This window comes from Malurus melanocephalus, unplaced genomic scaffold (assembly GCF_030028575.1).
Source record: "Malurus melanocephalus ecotype Western Australia unplaced genomic scaffold, MMel_1.1 scaffold_8, whole genome shotgun sequence".
Taxonomy (NCBI): Eukaryota; Metazoa; Chordata; class Aves; order Passeriformes; family Maluridae; genus Malurus; species Malurus melanocephalus.
The window spans coordinates 3,084,946-3,109,634 of record NW_026623240.1 but is presented as its reverse complement, the minus strand read 5'-3'; the positions used below and the strand labels follow the sequence as shown (position 1 = coordinate 3,109,634).

At 39.6% G+C, this 24,689-nt stretch overlaps 2 protein-coding genes across 5 annotated transcripts in view; one reads left to right on the top strand and one right to left on the bottom strand.

The window, feature by feature from the left end:
• Nucleotides 1-3,770, top strand: part of PKN2 (protein kinase N2) — a 53,706-nt gene extending 49,936 nt beyond the window's left edge. For all 4 annotated transcript variants that reach the window (XM_057374370.1, XM_057374382.1, XM_057374373.1 and 1 more), the window contains 3 exons: nt 152-259; nt 1,221-1,301; nt 1,382-3,770. In XM_057374370.1, coding sequence (XP_057230353.1) covers nt 152-259; nt 1,221-1,301; nt 1,382-1,585 — 393 coding nt within the window. In that variant the 3' untranslated portion in view covers nt 1,586-3,770. The remainder of the gene's footprint in view (nt 1-151; nt 260-1,220; nt 1,302-1,381) is intronic.
• A 2,689-nt stretch (nt 3,771-6,459) lies between these two features.
• On the bottom strand, nt 6,460-24,656 carry GTF2B (general transcription factor IIB). The gene is made up of 7 exons (XM_057374354.1): nt 24,578-24,656; nt 22,063-22,169; nt 11,960-12,093; nt 9,362-9,508; nt 9,096-9,225; nt 8,264-8,545; nt 6,460-6,681 (listed from the first exon to the last, which is right to left on the bottom strand). Exons 1-7 carry the CDS (start codon nt 24,592-24,594, stop codon nt 6,548-6,550), a joined length of 951 nt encoding a protein of 316 aa, XP_057230337.1. The 5' UTR covers nt 24,595-24,656; the 3' UTR covers nt 6,460-6,547.
• Nucleotides 24,657-24,689: the final 33 nt, after the last annotated feature.

Below are 24,689 nucleotides of genomic sequence, written 5' to 3'. Positions count from 1 at the left end.
GCCTTTTCTCTCTTCCTTATGGAAAGCCATCTGTTTCTGGAAGGAAGAGTTCATTTTAGGGTGCGTAACTCCAAACATTAAGCTGTGTGTGTTGTTTTCAGTTATGATTTTAAGCCTGTTTATAGGATTTTTTAAATTAATTTCATTRTAGTCTCCCTTCCCTGGAGATGATGAAGAAGAGGTGTTTGACAGCATTGTAAATGATGAAGTAAGATATCCACGATTTCTGTCCACAGAAGCCATCTCAATAATGAGACGGGTAAGAACATTTTAGTAATAAGCATTACAGTATCTCCCTCTTGTTCAGTTTCCAACAGTTACTTATGTGAGGAACAAAATACTCTAGGAACATGCACTTTGTGGTTTTCTCAAACAACGAAATTTCAGACTTGCTTCATTTATGCTGTGCTATGCTGCCTATCACCTTAAATGAAAATTGTCTATGGCATTCCACTATATTWGGAGCAAGTTTTTCTTCTTAAAATGTAAAACATTCAAGGCTCTCTTTTCCTAAKAGAACACTGCTGCATTGACCTATTTGGTAGATTAACATTGTCACATGAATATTGTAATTCAAAGACTTCTAAATCTTTTTGGTTTCATTCCAAYTGGGGCAGGGAACACTGTACACATGGCATCTGCAGTCTCATTCTTGGCAAGGAACAGCTGATTTTGGTTATGGTTGTTGTTAGTGCTGTTYCTTCGTGAGATGCCTCTGCTTATCRAAGAAAGGCATTGATGAACCTAAGTTAGGAAGACAAAACTGGAGGTAATTCCAAAGCCTTTGGAATCAGCTTCTCCTTTCAGTGTCTGAGGCTGACTATCAGTTTAGTACCCAATTCAGCAATGCAGCACAGTAACTACTGTGACATAACTAATAGCTTAAATATTGGGTAACTTAAAAGGATTGCTTAGTCCCAGGGAGTCTTTACCTAGAGAAAGAAGGCAGAATACTGTTTCAAGGCAGTACCTGGGGAAAGTATTTTGGCCGTGAAAATTCATKCCAGTATCCACAAGGGACAGGGTGCTGGCAGGCTGAAAGCGCACTGCTGAGAGCTAAAGCTTTGTCTGTCCCTTTCTTTGAGGAGCAAGCATTATCCATAGGTCAGGCAGTATGAATTTCACTGTCCACYTCACCTTGGTGCTGGCTCTTACACAGTAACACTCCTTCCTCTCCCTCCCCCTGAATTTCTCCACTGAAACCTTGCATGTTTTGTCAGCTGCTACGAAGAAATCCAGAGCGGCGTCTTGGAGCTGGAGAGAAAGATGCTGAGGATGTGAAAAAGCATCACTTTTTCAGAGTGAGTACAAACAAGGATTATTTCTAAGGACACAAAGGAATAGAGATGGGAAACTAAACATCAGTTCATTTATTTTTTAGCAAATCGATTGGAATGCTTTACTGGCCAARAAAGTCAAGCCTCCTTTCGTACCCACCATTAGAGGACGAGAAGATGTTAGTAATTTTGATGATGAATTTACCTCTGAAGCACCTATCCTCACTCCACCTCGGGAACCAAGGATACTTTCAGAAGAAGAGCAGGAAATGTTCAGAGATTTTGATTACATTGCTGATTGGTGTTAACTTCCACTCACTGTGAAGCCCCAGCTGACTGGCTCACAAGAATGCCTCTCTTGGAAGAATACCGACCCTTCAATTGCTTTCTGTGCCACCTGTAGCATCTGGGTTTTTTTAAATCACATGAAGATCCTTTTAAGTACTGTTTTTACACTCTTGTGAAGAGTGGCCTCTTTGTATATTGTTTTTTATCTGAGCACTGGAAAGCAGGTCTATGGCGTTCCTAAGCTGAGTTGGTGAACCCAGGCTGTGCTGAACTTCCCGCACACGGGTGCACTTGGATCTGTACAGTTTCTCTCACTCTTCCACAGCAGATAATACCGCTTTTTAAAGTATCTGCCTTAAGTGGGAAAAGCAGACTTTGAGCTAGGTAATCTCCACTCAGCCACATTGAAGTAAGTTGGGATACTGGTGACACACAGAACATGGTTCTAATCGGAGAAGGCAAATGATTTCAGCTAAAAATTGTGCRGTCTTTAAAATTACACCTTTCTACGTACACCTTCCTCTTGTGTTCTTGAAATAATGGTATTGAGAACAGATATGCCTTGTTTTGTAAATTTTCTATGGTATTTATTAGGAAAAATGTTAAATGCCTTGCCTTTGAGATAACAACTGTGTAAGTGCTTCCATTACAAAGAAAAATCCAGAAAAATCCGGAAAGTTTACCAAAGTCACTTGCCAAACAGTTTTGCCTTCAAGCTCCTTAAGCACGGCTTAAGGCCCTGGTTGGAATGAGGAATGTAAGGAGGATGTTGCTCAGTGTAACCCCAGAGCAGAGCAGTCACAAGGCCCAGGCCTGTCCCCTTCCATATTTGCCTCAAGCCTTTCCCGTGCCCCGAGGGGGCAGAGAAGTTCCCAATCCTTATCKCACCCCCTCCATCCTCCTCTGTCTGCTGTACAATATCATATCACTTAGCAAGCGTAAGGATTTTCAATGTATACATGCTGTGAACATGTATATTTGGAAGTTGTAATGTATTCTTACCTCCAGGCAAGTAATTTAATTGTACCACTTCACTGATGTTGCATAGTGGCCGAGGGAACAAAAAAATGTAGGCCACTGGTCACCTCCAGCCCCTGGATTGGCAGTTACTGAGGGTAAAAAGCAATATGTTGTAACAGAATGTATAAATATTTTTGATAAAAACAGTGTATATTTTATAAACCCCTTAACACTAAAAGCTGTACCTCAAAAGTTGGAAAGTAATTTAGACCAGACACTGTGTATTTGTAAACCAAGATCTATTTTTGGCATCTGCTGTTCTGTGAGCAACCATTAATTCTTGGAAAATAAATTTCCCACGTGGTCCTTACCTCCAGCACTATTCAGCACTGTAACCTCACAGGTTCATCCTGGCCCAGAGTTTGCTGTTCATTGGCTAAGGYAGTGAGAATCACACTCAAATGAGTTAAAAATTGGTGATTTTATCAGTTCAAAGAAGGAACACAAACCACTGGAACATGCACTGAAAAGGTGGCAGTTTAAAATCATGATGCTGGACAGATGTGGAGGGGCAGACAGGGGCAAGGCTTAAGGGAGAAAAGAATAAAACAATGGTTAATAGGGCTGAATCAGGCCGRTCCCCAAAGGAATGGGGCACCTTCCCCAGTGCTACCAATCACGTTGGGCAGTGAGTCAGCTCCTCAGCATTCCTTGTTTCCAGGTTCTATAATTGATAAGAAACAAATCATGTTCCTGTATCTAGCTGAAACCTACACTTTTGAGGTACAGTCAGCTCGCCCTTTTTGGTTCCCAAATATATATATAAGCATCACACCAGGTGCTTAATACTTATGAAAGTATCCTCAAACATACCTTTTTGTAACTACATCTTGTACAGAAATCTTTTTTTAATCTAAGCAAATCACTTAAAAAAATTAGAAAAAATTAGAGGGCAGGGTATGTTCACCCAGTTAAGCTGAAAAAAGCACTAATTTTATCTCTGTAGTTTTTTAAATATTTTTAGGCAGATTAAGATTTAAACCCTAGATTGTAAATATATTTTGCTATACTTTATCTGTATGTGGCTGCTGAAGCACTTTGTAAGGAAATTAGGATATTTTAGAATGGTACACTATGCATTAAAATGAAATGTGCCTTTAACAAATGTCATTCTAAGTGTTTTGCAGTCATTAATATCACAAATTAAAGTTCTAAATAGAGTAATTTGTAAATTGTGTCGCAAACATGATTTTGCTGTTTCTTGAATTGGCTGGTCTTGTTTTCTCCACAGGTAACTTCAGAAAACAACTTGGCAGCAGGAGGGGCCAATCTCTGGGTGGGAGCTCAGTGGGCTTCCATTAAAAAAAAAAACAAAAAAAAAACCAAAAAAAAACAACATTACAAATTCCCTCGAGTATCCCTTCTTTCTCAAGGAAAGCATCCTCCTCTGGCTTGGAGCAGTGCTGACAGAAGCAGACCCTGTCAGCTGGAGTTGGCCTGCTAGAATCAGCATTCTCCCTTCACAGGCTTCCTCTGGGGGCCCAGGGGAGACAACTCTCAACCCACTCCTGGGTACTGCATTACAGTCTTTTCCTACCCACTATTCCAYAGCAAGCTGTGTAACCAAACCAAAATCTATACCTATCTACCCCACACTGAACTGCTTCTTCAGGCAGAGGAGGAAGTTTTCTCAGTGCATTTTGAACAGAATTCTTTACTCTTAGGAGCCACATGGCATTTCACATGAGGCTATTTTACCCAGAGACAGACACTTCACTTCTTAACTCCTAAACAATTGCTGCAGAAAGGCCTGCTCCGGAGTTTCAAGGATGTAGTCTGAACTGCAGTTGAATTAACAGAGGAGGTGCTTGAAGATACTCTGCCCTTGCACTTTKGTGTGCGGAATGCAACCTTTCAACCTCCTGCCTTCTCCAGAGCTGGCTGCTGAGGTGCCAAAGTCTGCCCTCAGCCCAAGTGCACTGCAGGCTGTGCCACCCCTGGGCCCGGCTGACAGGCAGAGCAGGAGCTACCAAAGGGGTCMCAGCTGCCTAAAATGGAATTCAGAGCTAGGCCATTTTTTTCCTGGAATGCTTTACATTAACAGGTCTACTGCAGCCAGTACTAAGTGGCTTCCAGAATATATCTGCCCCTTGAAGCGCATTCCTACTTCTGCCTCTTTGTGCAGCACAGTTACTGCCACCCCCACACCACAGCAGACACAGGAGGAACTGCAGGGTCAAGGCAGGACTGCACRGCTCTGCATCCATCTGCTGCACTTCAAAGCTTTGCACAGATGTATTTAAATTCCTGTCCAGACAGCCTTTGCTGTATGCAACAATTTCAACTGCAAATACTCACCACTCACGTGTCAAGTGCTCGTGCACARTGCCTGAAAGGATTTAAGTATGAGCATCATGGGCAATGTACATTTCAGTCACTTTTAACCTTCATGCCATAGATTTAACCACCCCCTGAGCAGTGCTGGAAAGCAGCACTAACAGTAAAGCAATTTCCACTTCTGCACTCCCAAAGGTGTGCAGAAGTGTCCATTCAAACCATCCCAACCTTCACCCACAGAGAAGGCAGATGGTCAGATCAAAACCAGGAATGCCCAGGTAATAGAACACATWGCAACAAAATTGAAGGCAATACATCAGGCACTGAATGTGCACACTCCAAACCACTGAACATATCCCTTCTAACACCTGCACCATAATCCTTCATAGCTGCAACCCACACCTTCAATGGTGTAACAAGACTGTACAACCTTTATMATTTGTTTACAGAAAAAAATACGGAGTTGCAGTATTTGCACTGTCTACTGGCAGAGGAGGATTAAAGCCCAGCCACAAGAAAACACTGAGGGCTACTGGCAATCAGTGCTATCAGCAGTGGACACAGCCTCCCCTCGGGATGGCTCAGGACCAGATGTGCAGCAAGCTGACCCCCTCAGCTGTTCATYTGGGTGGTTAAACTGAATTTGCACCTGTGATACAAAATGAACTCAGSAACCAGAAGACCCCCAAGTTAAGCACACTTGTTGCTTTGTACACAAAGGGACAGTGTCTGGAGGCAGCCAGTGTTCAAAGCTCTCAGTCTGGGCAGGGCTCAACAGCTTCAGGCCTTCACTCAGCACCTGGCACATCATTTCAAACAGCAAGTACTCACTTGGAACATAACCACAGGCCAGCCACACTGCAGGGTGGGCTGGGGGATCAGAAATTCAACAGAAGCTTATAYTAGAAATACTTTTTACTTTCCTTTATGCAGCACCGAGCATCATGAAGTTGCTAGGAACTGAACTGAGTTCCTCATTCTTCTCTAGCTGCTTTGTCATGTCAAACTCACAGAAGAAAAGCAGAGACATCAGTGAGAATCAGGGAGACAGTGCCAAGGACAGAACTAATCCTTTTGTAACCAGTTTGAAAATATTCTGCAGCAGTTGAACAAAACTTGGAATGCCTTTTCAGCAACTGCTTACATTCTGGGTCCAAGCACCAACTACTAGAGTACTCTAGAGATCAGAAATTGTCCAGAAATTGAGCAYTGAAGCAGCCTTGTGACCAAGACCACTCAAGGATGAAGCTCACTCTGTCMTTCCATGGACTCCATTCCAGTTCTCAGCAAGTACAACAGTATGTGCATGTCATACTGCAGTCATACCCACAAGATTGTGTTTTTGGAAAACAGTTTATTTGGGAATTACACAATATTTTCAATTCTCCAAAATACATCGTACTAGATCCCTACAAAAGAAATCTAAATCAGTACAACAATATGAAATTAAATTTGTTGCAACAGTTATTAAATATTTACTTCCACTAATATATACATAGAAAATGCCACACAATGAGCTTGTTTACCCTTGGAATGTGTGCTGCCTTCCAGCAGTTACTCTCCATCTCCTCCAGTTCCACGACACGAAGACCCAATATTAACACTTTGTACATCTTTTATTATAGGCAAAAATAAAGTTTGTTGTTGGGGGGGGAAGGGTTAACAGAAATTAACCCTCTGCAATCTCACAGCTGTGGTAGTTTGTCTACTGGGGTATCAAACTTGAAGTCTGCTGGGAAAAGATCTGGAGCTCGAGGATAGATCAGCCTGTATGACTGTCTAATCGTAACATCAGCCACACCAGCAATATCACCAATTTCTACAATAAAAGCAGAGAAATGATTAGTTCTTACTTTTGCCATTTGTACTGAAGAAACCACAAGCACAAATTATCAAGAGGCACTAYACATTTGCTTCACTTGCAACTCTCCCAAAAGCCTGGTAGAAATTGTTTTCACTGTGGTGACTAATATTTTACATAAATCTGTCTTCTCATGTGCACAGTTCAACTTAACCTATCAATCTTGGAATAACATCAATTTCAAATTGGCAGAGGGCTAAGAAAGCAAAAGTCAATAGAAACATCAACTGCAAGCTCTACATATGACAAGCAATATTTTAATAAATCAACAACTTCTGGATCTTCATTTTAATGCTTTGATTAAATACACGCAAAAAACTGAGTCACAGACAAAAAGCGATACCTTCAGTTAAATGTGAAATATATTTACCTTAAAATGCATCGAGAAATAAAGCAGAGGCATTGAGCACTGTCTAATGACCTGAGGGAACACTTGTTTGAGATGTGCAGAAACTTAAATTTATTCAAGGTTTAGTAAATTTGGGAATTTAAACCTTGAACTGCATGAGAGCCTTCAGCATTGTACAAGAACACTGGAGCAGTGTGGAGCCATGGTGTCCATGGCAGGCAGCTGTATTTTAATAATCATTCTTAASAGATAAAATCCAGTAGCTCACAACGACCAAGGGTGAAGGCACTGAACTTCCTGGGTTCCAGGTCACTCCCAGGCCCAGGAAAGTGCCATCAGGATGGAAGCTCCAGGGCATAAGCGTAAGTTATGAATGCAGAACAAAACACCACAACCTAACAGATAAAAGCCATTCTTTATCCAAAAGCAACTCTCCACTAAGAAATTGCTAAATTTTTAACATTTCTGATCTGAACTGGACAGTTGRGTGGAGCACCTGGATCCATTTCTAACATTAAGTTCTACCCCCTGCAGCCTTAGCAAACTTCTTTTGCCAGGCATTGTGGCCTTGTAGGTCCCATTCTCCTTGAGCCCCAGGGGCTGATCCATACTGCTCTGAGGCTCAAGAAGAGCCCTGAACTCCTTACTGGCTCCCCATCAGCAGGGAACCAGCCACAGCTGATCCACAGCACCCCTGCCATCCCACACTTTCCATCTTTACCACAAGCTCACAGTAAATCAAGGACCATACTGATGCAGGTGATTCCCTGGCTGCAGCAATGATTAAAGAATCAATGTAATCCAAAGCCCAAAAGCTCCCTGCAACTGCCCCAGGTTTGTGTTTGGAGTATTTTAGAGCAGCAGAATGTACACATGCAAATCTTAGCATGGGTGAACTTAAAWTATGATGTTCATTCAAATGCACTGGTCCATTGCATTCAAGAATCCAACTCCTAATGCCTGAAGAAAATGAACTCAGTTTACACTGAGTGTAGCCAATTACTCCACATTCATTTTGGGGACTGGGAGATCCTGGTTTGGCTCTTGCTGTATGCAGTTAGAATGGAGCTTATTATCACTGCACAGATCTCATCCAAGTTTTACAGTAACACTGAACTTTCTTTCAAGCAGGAAGACAGGGCAAACTAAAAACAAAACAAAAACCAAAAAAAGAAAAAAATCAAGTTTTACCTTTTTGTGTCCTTTTCTCTGAAGAAGCTTGTGATGCCATGTAAATAGCTGCAGCTGCTACAGAAATAGGGCTTCTCCCAGGAACCAAATCTAATTCGACAGCTTTACGAGCAATGTGTGTTGCTGCCATTTGTACTTGTTTGGGAAGACCCAGATTAGAACAGAATCGTGACATGAAGTCTCCAGTTGTAATCAAATCAACACTAGTTTCCAGAGCTTTCAAAATAAGCTTAAAACACCGGCCTATTTCCTTCTTTGAAATCCTGGACACTGCACATATTTCTGAAGAAAGAGCATAAATTAAATTTTAGACTTCACAGCATTTAAACWTCCCCCAAAATAATCAAACTTGATTCCCAAGACCAACAAAAAAGGCCAATGTCCTGAAGGCCACCATCACTAAAATAAGCCCTGAACATTTGTGAAACTTCAGTCAGTGCACATTTATCATAAGGAGCTAATTAATTAATACAGCTCACTTAGTRAGGGAAATCTGCTACTTAATCCTAGAGAGTTGTATTTCTGTCAAGGAAAAGTTGCAACAGAACTGCTGGTTCAAATTCAGTTACAACAGTCCCCATTACAAAAAGCAATGCCTTTTAACCAACACTCAGAAACTAACTTTGAAATGCTAAAACCCCCATGCCCAAGAACATATTCCACAAATGTAAAAAATTTTCAGRGACCCTTCTACTGTCCCCTCAAAGGTGAGCTACAGCTGAGAACAAACAATCTGACAAAATCCTGGAGTAAAAAAAACCAACCTCCTACACTGACAGTAACTAAACCTTTATTTCATAGTAAAACTGAATCTGTATCACTGAAAACTTACCTTTAAATGTTCTTGGAACCCCCTCTTGCCTACAGGCTATGTAGAGACAAGCAGAAGCAATAGCATCATTACTTCTCCCCTTCAGGCTCTTTTGCTCATACACTTGCTTGAATAAATTATTTGTTCGATCCTTCAACACAAGAAGATGAAATTTAATTAACTCTAGGCCATTTAATTAGCAGCAATATCAAAAATTCATGTGCTCATTATATTATGCTAACTAAGTCAATGCCAGAACAATTTAAGGAAGGGAGACATGAACTTACAACTATATTTCTAGGGAGGTTGATTCTGTCTGCCATGTTGGTAATTTCTTTAAAAGCATTCATCATTGCACGATCAGAGCTGCTCATAGTTCTGCGATTTTGGTACTTTGARTTCCCAAATTCATCAAAACTTGCTGCACCTGTGCCCTGAAAAGAAAAATTTGTATAATCAATAATACAAGCAACTTCCTGCTCATTTTAAGAGGTTTATACATTTTAATTCAAGGTATAAGTTCCAACAGTTGTGCAAATAAACATCACTGAAAGAAACTCATTCAGTCAAGCATTGTTCCACACAGGTTCTACACTTTGCACCAGTCTCAAATCGTGAATTGCTTTCCAAAGAYCACAGGATACACTGGGCTTTTTCTTCCCTCATGTAACAATAATTAGAGAGTAGAAAAGAGTAAGATGATATTTATAATTTATATTGTCTACACATGTGTTTGCTGTCACAGTACACAAGGGGCTTCGAGGTCTTTCAAGTGGAAAGCACTTCTTCACAATTCCATCATGTGTAGAAACATGATTTCCYGAATCCACAACCATTTATTCCTTGCTGGTACCTTCAAACAATTTACCTGGGCAGGGGCAACAGACTTCCACTGCAGACAGATTTGGTCATTTAAACAAGCCACTGCAAACACCAACTACTGCACTGTCATTTCACCAAAACCAGGAAACATAAAGCAGGTCTTGATTTGTGACTGACTGATAGCCTGGCTAAGCACTCGCACACAGAGTTCTCAAACTGAAYACTCAGCAATGCATCAAGATGTCCAGGCTGTACAAAGTGGGGTAAGGACACAGTGAACAAAGGACACAACAGGTGCTGGCATCCCTTTTTTCTTCTGAGCTGTTCAGTTCTCTCCTTCCTGACCCACGTTCTTGGGGGACTGCCCTTCTATTTTAACACAGGCTCTAATTATAATCTACCTGAGGTGCACTTCTGCACTTAATACATGTTCTATGGCATATAAGTAAGAACACTTGGTCTTGACCTTTCACTTGCACTGCTCCCCTTTCCATACCCAAGGCCTCAATGAAGCCCCAATGGATTCCTCCCCGCAATTCTATGCCAAGAGATTGTATTAGATCTTAGTTCAACCAAAATTCTCCTGGAGTTGCAGTTACAACAAAAAGGAATCAATTATTACCAAAGTTGACAAAAGACATTTTCCACATGATAGGAAACGAAATTTGCAGTTTCTTTTAGGTTCACAGAAAAGAGTTCCCTATACCAAAGCAAAACTGAAAGTTACTTGTTCAGCTATTCTTCYTTAATTTTATGTTAGAATTTTAAAAATAACTGTAACATTCTGGCAATCCAGTCACAATTAACATGAGACTTCACCATGCCTCCATTTGATCTGCATTGTAATCAGATCAGCTGCAGCACACAGTATCTAATTTCAGAGTTAGAGTTCTGTGCCAGTATCCTGAAGACCTGCCCGTGGAATTCAAACCACTTCCACCACAGCCAACTATGCTATTCACCCTCCTCTTCACAGGCAAATTAATCTTTGTTCCAATGCAGGCTGCTGCCTCAGACAGATGGGATCCTTAAGCATTAAAACCAATTAGGAAATAATCCGTTTGCATGGGCAGAGCAGCCTCTCCTTTGCTGCTAACACACAGACCACACGCCCCCCACGGGAAGGAGCCCCAGAGCAGCACCTCCTGCCCTCCCAGAGGAAAAACAGGAAAACCACTCTGAAGCACAACTGACCCTCTTCCATACTTCTGCAAGGTAATACTGTTGTAACTGGTTCAGACTCCATTTACACATACATTCCCAGGAATTTACAACTGATGTGCCATGAGAATTATCAATGTCCTTTTGGATTTCCCAGAACACAGGTTGCATTTAAGGGGTTCTTCTGGTGGGGGTGTTTTTGGGTGGGTGGAGCAGGTCRCTGTAAAGATTTTATTATCTGCAGTGTTACTTCAAGTAACACTGGGGAAATAATAATTCCTAGCAACATCACTGGAACAACAACTTCTGAGAAATCCTGCAGTRCATGGACTGCAACACACAAAGCAGCAAAACATTTTTAATATTATTGGTGCAGTTATTGATTACTGAATTTTCATGAAACTTTCAGGAAATTACAAAAATTAATTTGGATCTTGTAGTAAAAACTAAGCGTAGGTACAATGCAAACTTACCTGGGTCACTGCTTYACTAAAGGAAATGCATTTGTGTGACTCATCTTGCTCGCGCTCATGGGAAACAACAGGATACGATTGCACCACAGAATTTTGACCCAAATATAGATTAAATACTTTCCTCAGGGGCATTCATGCCATGAAAGAATTCTACATTTAGTGCTATAACATTAATTGGAAGAATATMTATAACATGAGATATCCAGGTCTTCAATATGAATCTTATACAGACTTTACTAGTTTTTGCAAAAGGTGGTCCTTTCATTCCATCCCCAAAAAGGGCCATATTTTACAAACTGTTGAAACATACAGTTCAGGCAAAAATCTCTTCATAAATACATATGCTGAACAGTTTCTCTATGGACATACAATCTGGTACTTGACATAAAAACATTCAAACTTAGTAAAATTGAGTATTTTTAGTGTTACCTTGCCAATCATTGTACTCAAGTCACCATCACTCAGCAAAGGATTCTGGGTATCCCCAACTCGAGATGGGTCTTTGGTTGCTTTGTCATTGCTGAACGTTCTCCACTCTGAGCCCACATCTATGACCCGGTCACCTGAGAACACAGAARGCAACACAAAGTCTGCATTAACAGAGCAGTTTAAAATATTGAGTGAAATATTAAATCAGATACCTGAGCTCTGCACTGTAAGAAGGCAGTCTGGTGGCATACCCAAACACAACAGTAACTGGCAGGACAATCAACCAGAATGTTCARGATCTACAAGTTCAAGCCATGGAAAAAAAATGCAACTAGAGCTGCACAGAAGAYATAAATAACTAAAGAAACACATCCAGAACACAAAATCTGTAATCTTTATGGATTATAGTTATCCATATAGAGTATCATGGCATTTCCAATACACAAAAGGAATCAAGACCTCAATTTCAAGCTGAAGTCAGGACTGCCTATAGATTGTTCTCAGTCAGTTGCTGAAATATAACAATTTCTGTCACATCTGCCATGTGTTCATAGTGCAGATGTGAATTATCCACCATGCACAATCCCATTAAGCTGTAGTAAACGGCATCATTCCCAGATCCTTTGTACTCCCAATTTTGTACTTCTAACCCACCACAATGACATTCTGCAATTCAATTTTGTTCTTGAAGATAGTTCTGACCTTGCACAGTTCCCCATTGCTTGACAGTATCAACATAAAATATATATACTCAACTACTTCTTCTTAAACACAATCTACCCTGTTACACCTTGAAGAGTTTCAAGCAACACAGGAAAAGCACCACATTCTCTGAATGCAACAATTTTGCTTGCAGTGCCCTGTTACCTAAACCTTTCCTACAGCAATTCACCAGTTTGAGGAATAATTCTCACCAGCATTCTGATACAGGCAAAAGCCCTACAGTAAATACAGTAGCAGAAACTTATGGGGAAAAAAAAAAAGAAATTAAAGAAAACATGAACTCCAGCCCCAAACCCACTGCTGGCAGAGCAGTTAATTGTATTTACAGATCTGATAAAAGCAGCATCTCAAAGGTGTTGCCTCCAGAGCAWTAGTGCAGAGTTTTTAAGAATACATGTAAAGAAGAACACAAAGAGAATACTTTTCTTAGTTTTCTGCAGTAAAGCAGAATACAGCTCTGTGTACCATGTCAGAAGAAACTTCAGAATAATTGGCATCTTTCTTTGCTAAACCTGAGGAAAAAWTCACCACCTTTATCAGCTTTTAAGTGTGTTGTGAAAGAAACATCTGCAAAAAATAAGTAGCATTAATTGCATAATTTCCGGTATGGAAGTCTTAGAATGAAACCACAGAGGCTGATTTAACCCRGTGAAAACATAAACACARAAAAATACACTCYRCAAACAATGGTAATAACAAGATCCAAATCAGGAGAAAACACAGAAAGTGTGGAGAGAATGGTGTAACTGCAGAATTACCTGGGGGATATAAGGGGAATCTATTCTGACAGAACAATTAGATTTTTAACATAAAATTTTCCAAGGAGACTGCCTGAAATTGAAAGCTGTGAATGAACCAAAAGAAATTGCTACAACAAAAAAGARTAACTTTACATTAGAGGTGTTCTCATCAGTATCTGTCAGACATGCTCACAGCTATGGCTCTACCTTTATTTACTGCTCTAATAAAAACCAAGAGGAAGAAGAAAAAAAAATATTAAAAGCTACAGGGTTAAGGATAGAATGGATCTGTGCCACCTTTTACTCTTTCTGCTACAAAGGTCAACCCCCACACCCTTGGCAAGCTTAAATTTGCAGACAGTGTGCTCCTCTGGCTCCTGGACTCTCTGTAAATATTTGATTCAGTAATGCTCCTTCTATGGCTTAGCAGTAACTTTACTTTTAGACAAACCCCCAATACTGTTTACAGCATCTAAAAAAAGCAAAATGTACTTAAAATTCTGGCATGGTATAAATAGAACACTGAGTACAGAGCAATGATGTAATATTTTTCCACACAAGTGGGAATGACCTAAATGACTCACTCAGGGATCTGCCTCTTGTGAGTTATGAACCATTCCTCCTCTAACAAAAAAGTTTTATATCACTGCCTGCTTTGGCAAACACATTACAAACAGAAGATTGAGACCACTATTTCAGAGTGAGAAAAGATTAAGTAGAACAAATCACTGAMTATAAAGCATTTGTGTAATTAAGATGCAGTATGCAAATATCTTCATTTTGCCAAGAAATTGGCTACTTCAGRAAAGAAGTTTTTCTGTAAACTGTCAGTGTCATTGAAAATATTCAGAGGTCCTAGGCAGCACATTCTGCCTTTCAAAAGGCTTCTATAAAAGTGTGACACAAGCTGAAAGTATTAATGAAAATGGAAAAAATAAGCCCAAAGGTTTCCATAAATGGAAAATATATTCAGCTACAAGCACAATTAGTTGGATTATYCCATTCAGCGAGAAACAAAACACAAAACAAAAAATGTGGCATTTATTATTTTTAGTTCTTCAAAACATAAAAAACACTTTGGAACTGTGATATTAGYACAGATGCATTTAAGCCCCACCCTAAGTGGTCAAAACAAAACTTCAAAATACTAAACTTAGTCTTACAAAAAGCTGTGTAAGAAAGCAGGCTTGAAAACTGGTCCTTAATTAAGATTTCAAGCTCTAAACCAAATTTGCCAGGTCATACACTACTAACTGGCTTTCCTCAGCAAGCTGGAATAKGGGTCCAAGAGTAAAAAAAGTTCCCAATAAATACACCATAAAGTTATCTCAGCTTTCTCATGTTATTATATTGGTTTTGGCAACTCTATAAAGCTGCAGTAAGGATAAGAGTGGCAGCATATTCCCTTCACCACTTCTTTTCGATGCAGTCATTTTGAACAAATGGGCTTCACTAGCTACAGTTACATTAGATACTCCTTTATTTAATTTTTCTCAAACAGATGAGTTCATCTCCTCAGCTTCCTCCTCTGAAGTACATACAAAAACAATGRTTTACAGGACCAAATCCTTGTGAAATGCATCTCCAGGCTGATAKGCTAAAGCATCTTTCTGAACAGATTAAGCTTTCTCCATTGCTCAATTTCTTTTCATAAACTATTCTTCCAGTATTCAGTTCCTCTTTAAAATACAGTCTAACCGACCAACACACAGGCTCCAGTGCAAACACACACTGCCAACTTCCCTGACTCAGGTTGCCCATAATCTGAAAAGCTCACTCAGTAAAATGCAGAACTGCTACTCAGAACAGAAAACCTCAGGCCAAAGGTACWTTTCTCCACAACTGACAAATGTAAAGAGCATGTGCTACAGAAATGCAAGASCAAACTCAGGTCAGACTCAAAAATTAAAATAGAATTTTGCGCAGTTTTCAGAAACTATCTTGAAACATCTATGCATCAAAATTTAGGTATATTTACTCCTCCTCTAAAAATAAAGTGATTTCTCAGAGGAAAACATTTTCAGTCAACAAGTCCTGAATTTTCAGTTCCGTATTTACAGAGAAATATTATCAGTTATTTTAATGTGGCACTCCACTTGCAGTAACTCATAAAATAYACTGTGTATTTTCTTCTATGTATTYTTTAATTTTCTATGTATTTTCTTCTCCTGCATTCTGCAGTATCTGTTATAAGAAGACTGAAGACATCGAACCAAAACAAGAAATATGATGACTTTAATGAACAATGTAATCTTGCATATCCAGTCTTGAAACAGTTCTAAAAAGGCATTTTCTTATGTTCTTTTCAGAGGAGCTCTAATGTTAGCTGCGCATTGCATMAATTTCTACATATTATTAACTAATATTTTAATTTTAACACAAATATAGTATTAAAAGTTTATTTGCACTCTCAAGTCCCAAAATATCTAGAATAAGTAGTTTAATTCTTACAGTTAAGGAATCTACTGCCACCTAGTGAGCATATATATTATAATTGTAATTAAAAGCATTTTACAATGCCAAATTTAAACACATATATATGTAAGTGTAATCACACACACACACAAGTTTCAATCAGGTCCTTCTTGTTAAGCAGAGTAATGAGGTGCTGCCATAAACTCCAGTGAAAAACCTAAGGAGCAGACTACAAACTAGGGAGAACCACGAAGACATGAAACTGCACAGAGCCAGGCTGAGATTAAGTCCCAACGCTCAGCCTCTCCTAACTCCTAAATCACTTTTGCAACCCTCTGCTGGACTTGTTCCAGAAAGTCTCTCTCTTTCTGGAACATGAATCCCAGAGTTAGACACAGTACTCYAGGTGTTTCTTACACATTCTATTTATTAGCTTACATACTGCCCCATACAGTAGTACTCAATCCTTTCTTCCCCACTTTGCAGCTTTAGAACTTCTATTAAGGATCAGACGTATTAAATGTTACCAAAAAATAGGCTCAWTGGGAGGAAAAAAAACCCACACAATTTCAGTGTCACAGGTTTTTCTACAAGATTTCCAGCCTCTAGTAAGACAGGAGTATTCTTTGTAAAAGTTATCTTGTTTTCAATGAACTGTCAACACCACAAATGCATCATAACAACCAGTAACACCAGTCTATTCACAAGACCRCTAAAATAACTAAAGCAGGCTTTCAGATGCTAAACAAAACATAAAAACCTCACAAGCAAATGAACAAAAAAAGCCACGGATGATTATAACTAGTTGCCAGACATCCACATCATCACACCAGTACCAAAATGCAACTATGGATTGAAACAGACAGTACAGCACCGCAGGCAAATGACTGCTACAAGAACAAGGCTTAGCAGCTCCTGCRTATCAAAACAGTGACAAGTTTAAAAGGACTTACAGGCTTCCTAAGCCATCAGCTTGCATAATAATTTTGGAGGAAGCAAATGAGAGTGGAAATGTTAAATGATCAGGTGGACAAGTCTGGTCAGCTGAAGTTGCACCTTTCCAGGACTTGAGGCCTTTAAAAGATTAACAGCTCAAGTACTTGTGAAGGATGCTCCAAAATACAGAATCTCAACTCAAAATGCAGTACCTGATCTATCCTACATCACAAATATTAGAGACTCTTTTCATCAGAAGAGTTCAGATTGTTTCTAGTCCTCATTTGCCTAAATCAYTTTGTCAACCAGTAAGGAAGCAAGTGAAAAAATATTTCCCAAATATGCTTCAAAATGTTACTGTTACTCTATCAGATATATCTTCAAACTTCACCTAATGGAAGCATTAGCAGCTCTGAAACATCTTTGGTCCCCAGCAAAGAACCCACAAATTAGAAAGCATCTTCCACCCTACAGGAAATTATAATAAGCTCGGCCCTTAGCATGAAAAGCCTGACCAAAGATGCTAACTTCTAACATCTAAAGTCTGCTTATACTCGTACATGCATGACTGCTGAGCACCTAGAACTATCACCCTTGCCTTTAAAGCTGAAAAGGGTTAGAATTGAAACAGACTATTTGAAATGCTGGCTGAAAAAGACAAATAGGTTACTTCCTTCATATTAACAATTCCCTGTATAAAGTAACCATGAATGCACATGCAAAAGTTAACTATTCAGAATGTCTTTCAGCATTAGTATCCTTCATAATTAGCTTTGCTCYGAATGCAGAGTCTTTTTGCAAGGACCACCTTTTGTCAGACACTTAGTAGTAATCTGGACATCAAGCATGAAAGCARTCATAAAAGCAGCTAATACACATCCATATTTAAAGATTTTTGCCTACTTTTACAAGCAATACTTTGAATTAAGAATTCATATTTTTGTTTTAAAGATTGACAGTATTTGCAGAAAGGAGTAAACCTGAACATACACCCAAATACTAAAGGATTTTTCCCCATGGATGTAACTGCCCTCTACTGGATCCAAGTCAGAAGTACTTTAAAACCTTCCCCATTTACAGGATACTACAAACAGCTGGAAAAAAAAACCAACATTTCTTTGGTTTTCAGAAAAAACAAGCACCTATACAGAAACAAGGAATCTTATTCCACATGACAAACATCCTGAGTAAACAACTGGCCAGTTGAGAGGCAATTGCAAAACCCCTTCCTACTCATTTATTATACTGCCGAGATAAAAATATCGGTAGTACAGTCAAATCTTATCTATTCTTCATGGATCACCTGAACTTAAAATGCACCATTTTGATCTCAAACTTTCCAGAAGTATCAGTTAAACAAATACTCAGACAGAATTTGSTAATTGTCCAAGGATCCCCATCAGTTGGAGACAGACTTACGCTTTTTTAATCAAAGAAGGCTACCCAAAACAGATCCATACAAGAGCACTGCTCCTCTCTCAGCCACACCTGCCCACTGAAGCAGACAGATCTAACCAGTTAAAGTTGAATGCTGAAAATAAACTCCTCACTGCTTAACTCCTGCCCAYTAAGACAACATTTAATAAAGCTATAGAAAGAAGTTTAAGGAATGTTTAGAAAGGTATTCCTAAACTGAGATATTCCTAACACCTGATACACTACATAGCAGTACATGTCACTGGACTTGTTCTTATCGTCCTCTGGACTTCAGGTCACCATCTTGCTACATGAAGAAAATTCAGTGCTTTGTCTTCCGCTTTCACTCTGCTTTCTTCAGCCCTTCTGGTATATCAGCTGACTCTCAGCCTTTTTTACTGCCTATAAGGTAGTAAGCAAAATATTTACCTGTCAAGAAAGAGGATTTACTAGCCTTCAGCTCTTGAAGAACATGCTTTTCCCCCACCAAGCCTGTCTGAAGAATGAGATATGGTGAATGTTTTAAATGAACACAGAACTAAATACTTCTCCAGCCCTAAGAGCTCTGTCCTTGAACTCTCCCACTAGCCCATGAACCCTTACTGTAGCACATCGCTTAGAATGACCAGAGAAAGGTATGGATAATAAAACACAATTGTCATGACAGCAAATAAACCAGGACRGAGGTGTAAAGTCTCAAATGCATGTCAATCCAGACTAATATCAAAATTCCATGKATAACTGTACTTGAGGTCTCCAAGTGCCTTTCATTCAAAAAGCAATRTGCAGAAGGAAAAGTTAACAAGTTGGAAATAATTACCATGAAAAGACAGCACACAAGCTAATCCACAAAAGGTAATAACGAAAAGGCAGATGAGAGTTTTTAGTAGACTGAAGCAGCATTTTGAAACAATGATACACTTGACACCAGCTYCTGTTGTACCAATGTTGCAAGATTTAATTATTATTAATACTGCACAGCAAAATACCAGYTTATTTAGAACATGTGGAAAATGCTGTGCAAAAAAGGCAGCATCCTAGATTTAACTTAAACTTCAATATTATTGACTAAAAATAAAACTTTTAAGTAGAAAACAACTGATAAAATTTTTTTCTCAAAAATCCCTTTAAAAAGTAGTACTGACAACATACAGTTCTGCCTAAAATAGAGAATTCACCTGATCAAGAGACCAGCTCCTTCTTCTCCCAGCCTCCTGCTCCTCCAAACTTTTCTATTGCTTTACCCTTTCAAATGCAGACCTGATAAATGCAAGATCAGTCATAATACTAATAATACTGACTTAATCTCCTATCCCAGAATATCGATTGCAAACACACACACCAAACACAAAACCACAAAAAACACCAAAACAAACAAAAACAACACCCCCAAAAAACCCAAAACCACAGTGAAGCCACACCAGCCTGTATTTCACAACAGTAAAATAAAAGCACAAATTCAGCATTTACCATTCAGCCCCACAAACACCAACAGTGCCCTACAGATACTAATATCATAGTATTTTAAAATAAACCTGTAACACTTCTTTGGCTACACAGCATATTAATTTGGGGGGGGGTGGGACTAACTCTTCTAAATGATCCCCTTCAGTGCTAAAGACCTCAGTAACTTTTAGTCCACCCTAAAACATATTTTCAGTGGGCTCTTTTGACACGTGATCATGGCATGCAAGCCTTGAAACAAAACCTTTCTATGCAAAAACAGGAAATGAAATTGTTACTTTCTTAAGGGGAACATGCATCATGACATCTGCAACAAATACAGAGAAGTTGCATTTGGAACACATAAAACAATTTTGTCTTCACTCCTTTAAAAGGTCCCTACTTCACGAGAATCTCCAAACAAACAGGCATCAAGAATTGGATCTGGTTCACATCTCCTCTAAATTTCTTACCAGACCAGGTGAGAAAATACTGAGTGCTCACACTTCTCTTTGGTCATGTACTCTTCAATTATTTRTATTCATCCTATTTAACTGGTTTTCCAAACTACCTGCTAGATACCCCAGCTAAGGAATTGGACACAKACAGGTAAGCTGAACAGCTGAAGGAATGCAACACAGAATGAGAACAATCAGCAAAACGCTGTTAAAGCCTTTTGGTCACAAACCCACAGACATGCTTCGTTAAACTTTTTTTTTTTTTTTAAATTTACCAGTAATGTTGGCTGATAATTGCACAYACATTTTAAAAAATCAACAACAGTTCCCATTAATATTCTAATGATCCTGCTCACTGGAATGCTAACAACTTGAACTAAAGAAATCACCAATGCTATTAGTTCAGAAAAGCCAGAGGATAAACTCTTAAGGCAAGAACACCTTGTGACTAGGTAGCAGAAGGTACATGAYGTGACACTTGTGATAAATTCCAAGTTCCTAAAAATTACATTTATTAAGAAAGAGCTTTTACTCTTCTCCTAATACCAGAATTATCYTAAAAGTTACGAACTGATCAAGATAGACTTTTCTAAACTTTTGCTCAATCTCTATGACAGCCATGCAAAGAGCTGAACATACCCAACACTATTTTTAAGCAGTAACTTAGAAGCTTACTATCATATTTCAGCAGGAAATACTGCTGCGGATATTTGAATTTTTAACCAGCCAATTTATTCTGATTCATTGACCTTTATCAGAATTTATGCCATTTAAACCAGCCCTTTTTTTAATAAAGCAGTTATAACCCTTCCTTTAGGTTTTAAATTGTTTCATTATTTTACAGGAAACCGGTATTCAAGTTTAAATATTTTAACATTTACCAAGCTATGCAGAACTCTGCTTTTGCATAAACAGAAGACATGTATTTCAGTTGCTTGGCTAAATTAGTACTACCTTTGCCACAAATATTTAAACATTCAACTCTTTATGAAAATTTTTAAATCCAGCAAGGCAAAACAAAATCACCACAGTCTAGGATAAAGGGATATAAACTATTTGAAATATTTAACATCACTGAATGAATCACCCAAACATGCACCCTCAAGGAGGGTTTTTTCCTCATAATGGCATGCCTAAAAAAAATTGTGTCATAATACAAGCATGGGAAGTTTCCCGTGATAAAAGGAATAAAGACAATAAGGTGCATGTAAGATGCTCATCCTGGAAAAGATACATAAAAATGAATATGTAGCAGGTTCTATGACAACTTCCTCTCTTTCAAACAAAAGCCAATGCTTAAAAGGCCTTTCATTTGAAATATTCYATTATAGTCCAAAATGTAGTTTAGTATGTGGATGTTGCTGCTACACAAACCACGTAAAAGAGTTCCACAAAATTCCAGTGGAAGAAATTAGGATAGTCTTAAGTAATTAACAAACACAGGTGCTGGCAATSATATGAAGGTAAATCCTGCAGGGCAGGAGATAATTTCTAGCTAATGGGAAACTGAGGTTGGTTCGGGTTTGGTTTGGTTTTGTGTTSTGAGGTTTTTTTTTTCTTGTAAGCAAGTTATTCACAGACAGGTTTTATAACATTTCTCATGCTTCCAGAATGAAAGAAGAGTCATGATTAAAGACTGAGTACTGGACTGGACAGCACAATACTCCAATTCACATTACAGCATACTTTTGAGTAAATTTTGAGYCTTTAAGGAGATTTTGATTCTTTTCATAGTGCAAGAATTACCAGAAGACAGACTACTAAAAACAGTAAGCTTTTAGCCAATGGACAATCATGAAAAAAAATGTAAATCCCACACAAAAAACTCCAAAACAAACCACCCTACAAAAACTCCAAAATGAACAAACACCCCACCAAATCTACCACCCAAACTTGGGCATCAAGAGATAGCAAACCCACACACACGATTTAGGTTMTATGGTAATTTATAAAAATAAGAATAACTACTTACCTACTACTAGTCCACACTCAGAACAAATCATATCACCAGCTCTGTAATCCTCCACTAAAATGGAATCTGGATGATTTGGGCAAGTCACCCTCGGTAGTACATCCAAACTAAGAAAGAAACGAGAAGTATTAATTACTATTAARCAAGCAGGCTGCATATCAAAAGCATAAGAGTTCCTTGCTGATAAGAACACTTTAGTAAAACATCATTTAGTGATTTGAATTATAGAATATTAACTGTATTACCTGAGCTGCACCTTTTAAATAAATGCTATAACACTACATTTGCCAATCCACACCTTCAGATCACCTTAAATTTCAATTTTTTTGTATCTCATACTAAACCAAATCAAAACATCAAAAATCTACATAACAGAGTTGGTTAAATATAGCGTAACTCACAAACTACTGCTAAATTAAGTTTTTCCCAACAAGTTAATGGTGATTTCTCCATTCCAAATGAGCATTTTCACTCTTTCTAATCAGAACAGTATTATTTACCAGGTCCTCAACTCAGTAAGTAGTGTGACTACAACATTTATGCTTAAAAATTCCYAGTTCAAACACTGGTTTATTTTCAAGTATTTGAAGAATAAATCCCATTTTAAATTAAGCAATTCATTAATTGTGAGAKCTTAACAAAAAATAATCAGCTGATGAGGCAATTACATGACCACAACTTCTGATAATAGGSATGTCTCTTTCACACATGGATCTTCAAGAATTCCCATAGAGCATTAGCTTTATTTAATACAACAGCTTTTAGTTACTGACTAAAGTAACAACCAGTTGTTTTTAACCAAATGTTTTAGAAGTAAATACCTCATTCTAGAACTGTTGAGTAGTTTTACTGAAGTCAATTACTTAAAAAAATGTAGTAAGTGTTCACAACTGGGATCCATGTATTCCACAAAGCGATTTTGTTCCAGCTAAATAGCAGAGTACAGAAGTGATTACAAAAAAAAAATCATAACTACTCACTAACCCCCATCTGATTAAATAAAAAAAATAACTTGAAGCCCTTTCAATTGTAAAAAATTTCCTAATAGAATTATTCTTAGTTCTCATTTCCCACTATCATTTCGGCCTAACCTATACATTCCATCTTAATTTTAATTTTTTAGGTATTTCTTATGAGTCTAAAATACAAACAACCCAAACATTTTAATTCACTGAGTGTTCACAAAAACATCTACAACTTGAAACAAAAACAGAAAATCACCATTAATATTCAAATCTCCAGAAAGCACATGTCAACACATATTGAGATGACCAAATGTAACAAATTATCTTCAAAACACTACATTAAAGCTCTGTAAACCACTTTCTTTCTCACTATTCCCAGCCACTAGTTTCATATGACAACATTGTGGACAAAGCATTCACAATCATCTGACATTTGGCATYACACAAAACGCTAGTGACACACTAAGCAAAAGAAAAAAGAAGTCCAGAAGCCTCAAACACTAATAGAATTTTRTTTCAGACTTTACCCTTCATAAAAMATTGCAAAAAACTGGTCTTCCCATCCCAACTTTAATTTGTTTATCTAGACATATATGCTATACTCCTTGCAATGCGTTCAATTTCCTGGGCCACCTACACCGAAGGAAAATGCAAGGCACGTGTGTGAAGGCCCATCTCAGCTAATAACTCCMGAGTTGCAGCAAGACTAATGGGAAACACTCCTAGATCCTAGGACAGGTTTAGCAGGAGCTAGAGAGTCATTCCAGTCTGCTCCATGGGCCTTTTTTCATTCCTGACTTGAAAGAAAAACTCGAAACGTCTCCAGGAAAAAATAATTCGGAGCCCGAAACCCGTCTGGTCAGTAACTAGCGCCGGTACGGATTTAGGGTGGGAGCCTGAAAACAGTTTCCAGTGCCCGATAAGGTGGAGGCAGGCCAGAGAGCTGCACCTCGGCTCACGGCGGTGCGGAGCGGGGGAACAGCGGGGGCTGCGCCAGGCGGTGCCCGCCCGAGGGACACGGCGGGACGGGCTCCAAACCGGCCCCGGCCCTCAGGGCACGGCACGGCCAGGCCGGAGTTGCGCTGGGGGAGGAACAGGGCCGGGTCCCCATTCGCACCGAGCTGTCGCTAACGAGCAGCCTCACGCTCAGGTCATAAATCCCCCCAAAACGTCGGAGTGCCCTGGGAGCGCTGCCGAGGAATAACGATACGAAGACTGAAAGGCGGCGAGCTCGGGCTCTTAGAGGCCGCTCAGCCGGGGGCCGCCCGTTCCGGCCTGCACCAAGAGGCGCGGGGGTGCCGAGGCCCGGCCTCCCACCGCCCCAGGAGCGGACACACGGGACACCGGAGAAGGGCTGGTGCGCCGTACACCACGAGAGCCGCGCTAAACCGGCGGCACCGGGCCCAGGCAAGCGCGGCGATGGCCGCCAGCCCGTCCTCGGGCGTGAGCGGGGGCGACGCGGCCATTTTCTGTCTGTACCGCGGACGGGAGCGATGGCAGAGCCGCTCCCGCTCCTCCCCAGGGCCCCCCGCGCCCGGCCGCCCCCATACCGGCTGGTGGACGCCATCTCGGCCGGTGCTGCAGCAGTGCCGGAGACGGCGGGGCGGAGCGGCGCCTGTTATTAAAKGCCGAGAGCGGTGGGCGGGGCCGCWGAGCGCTCCT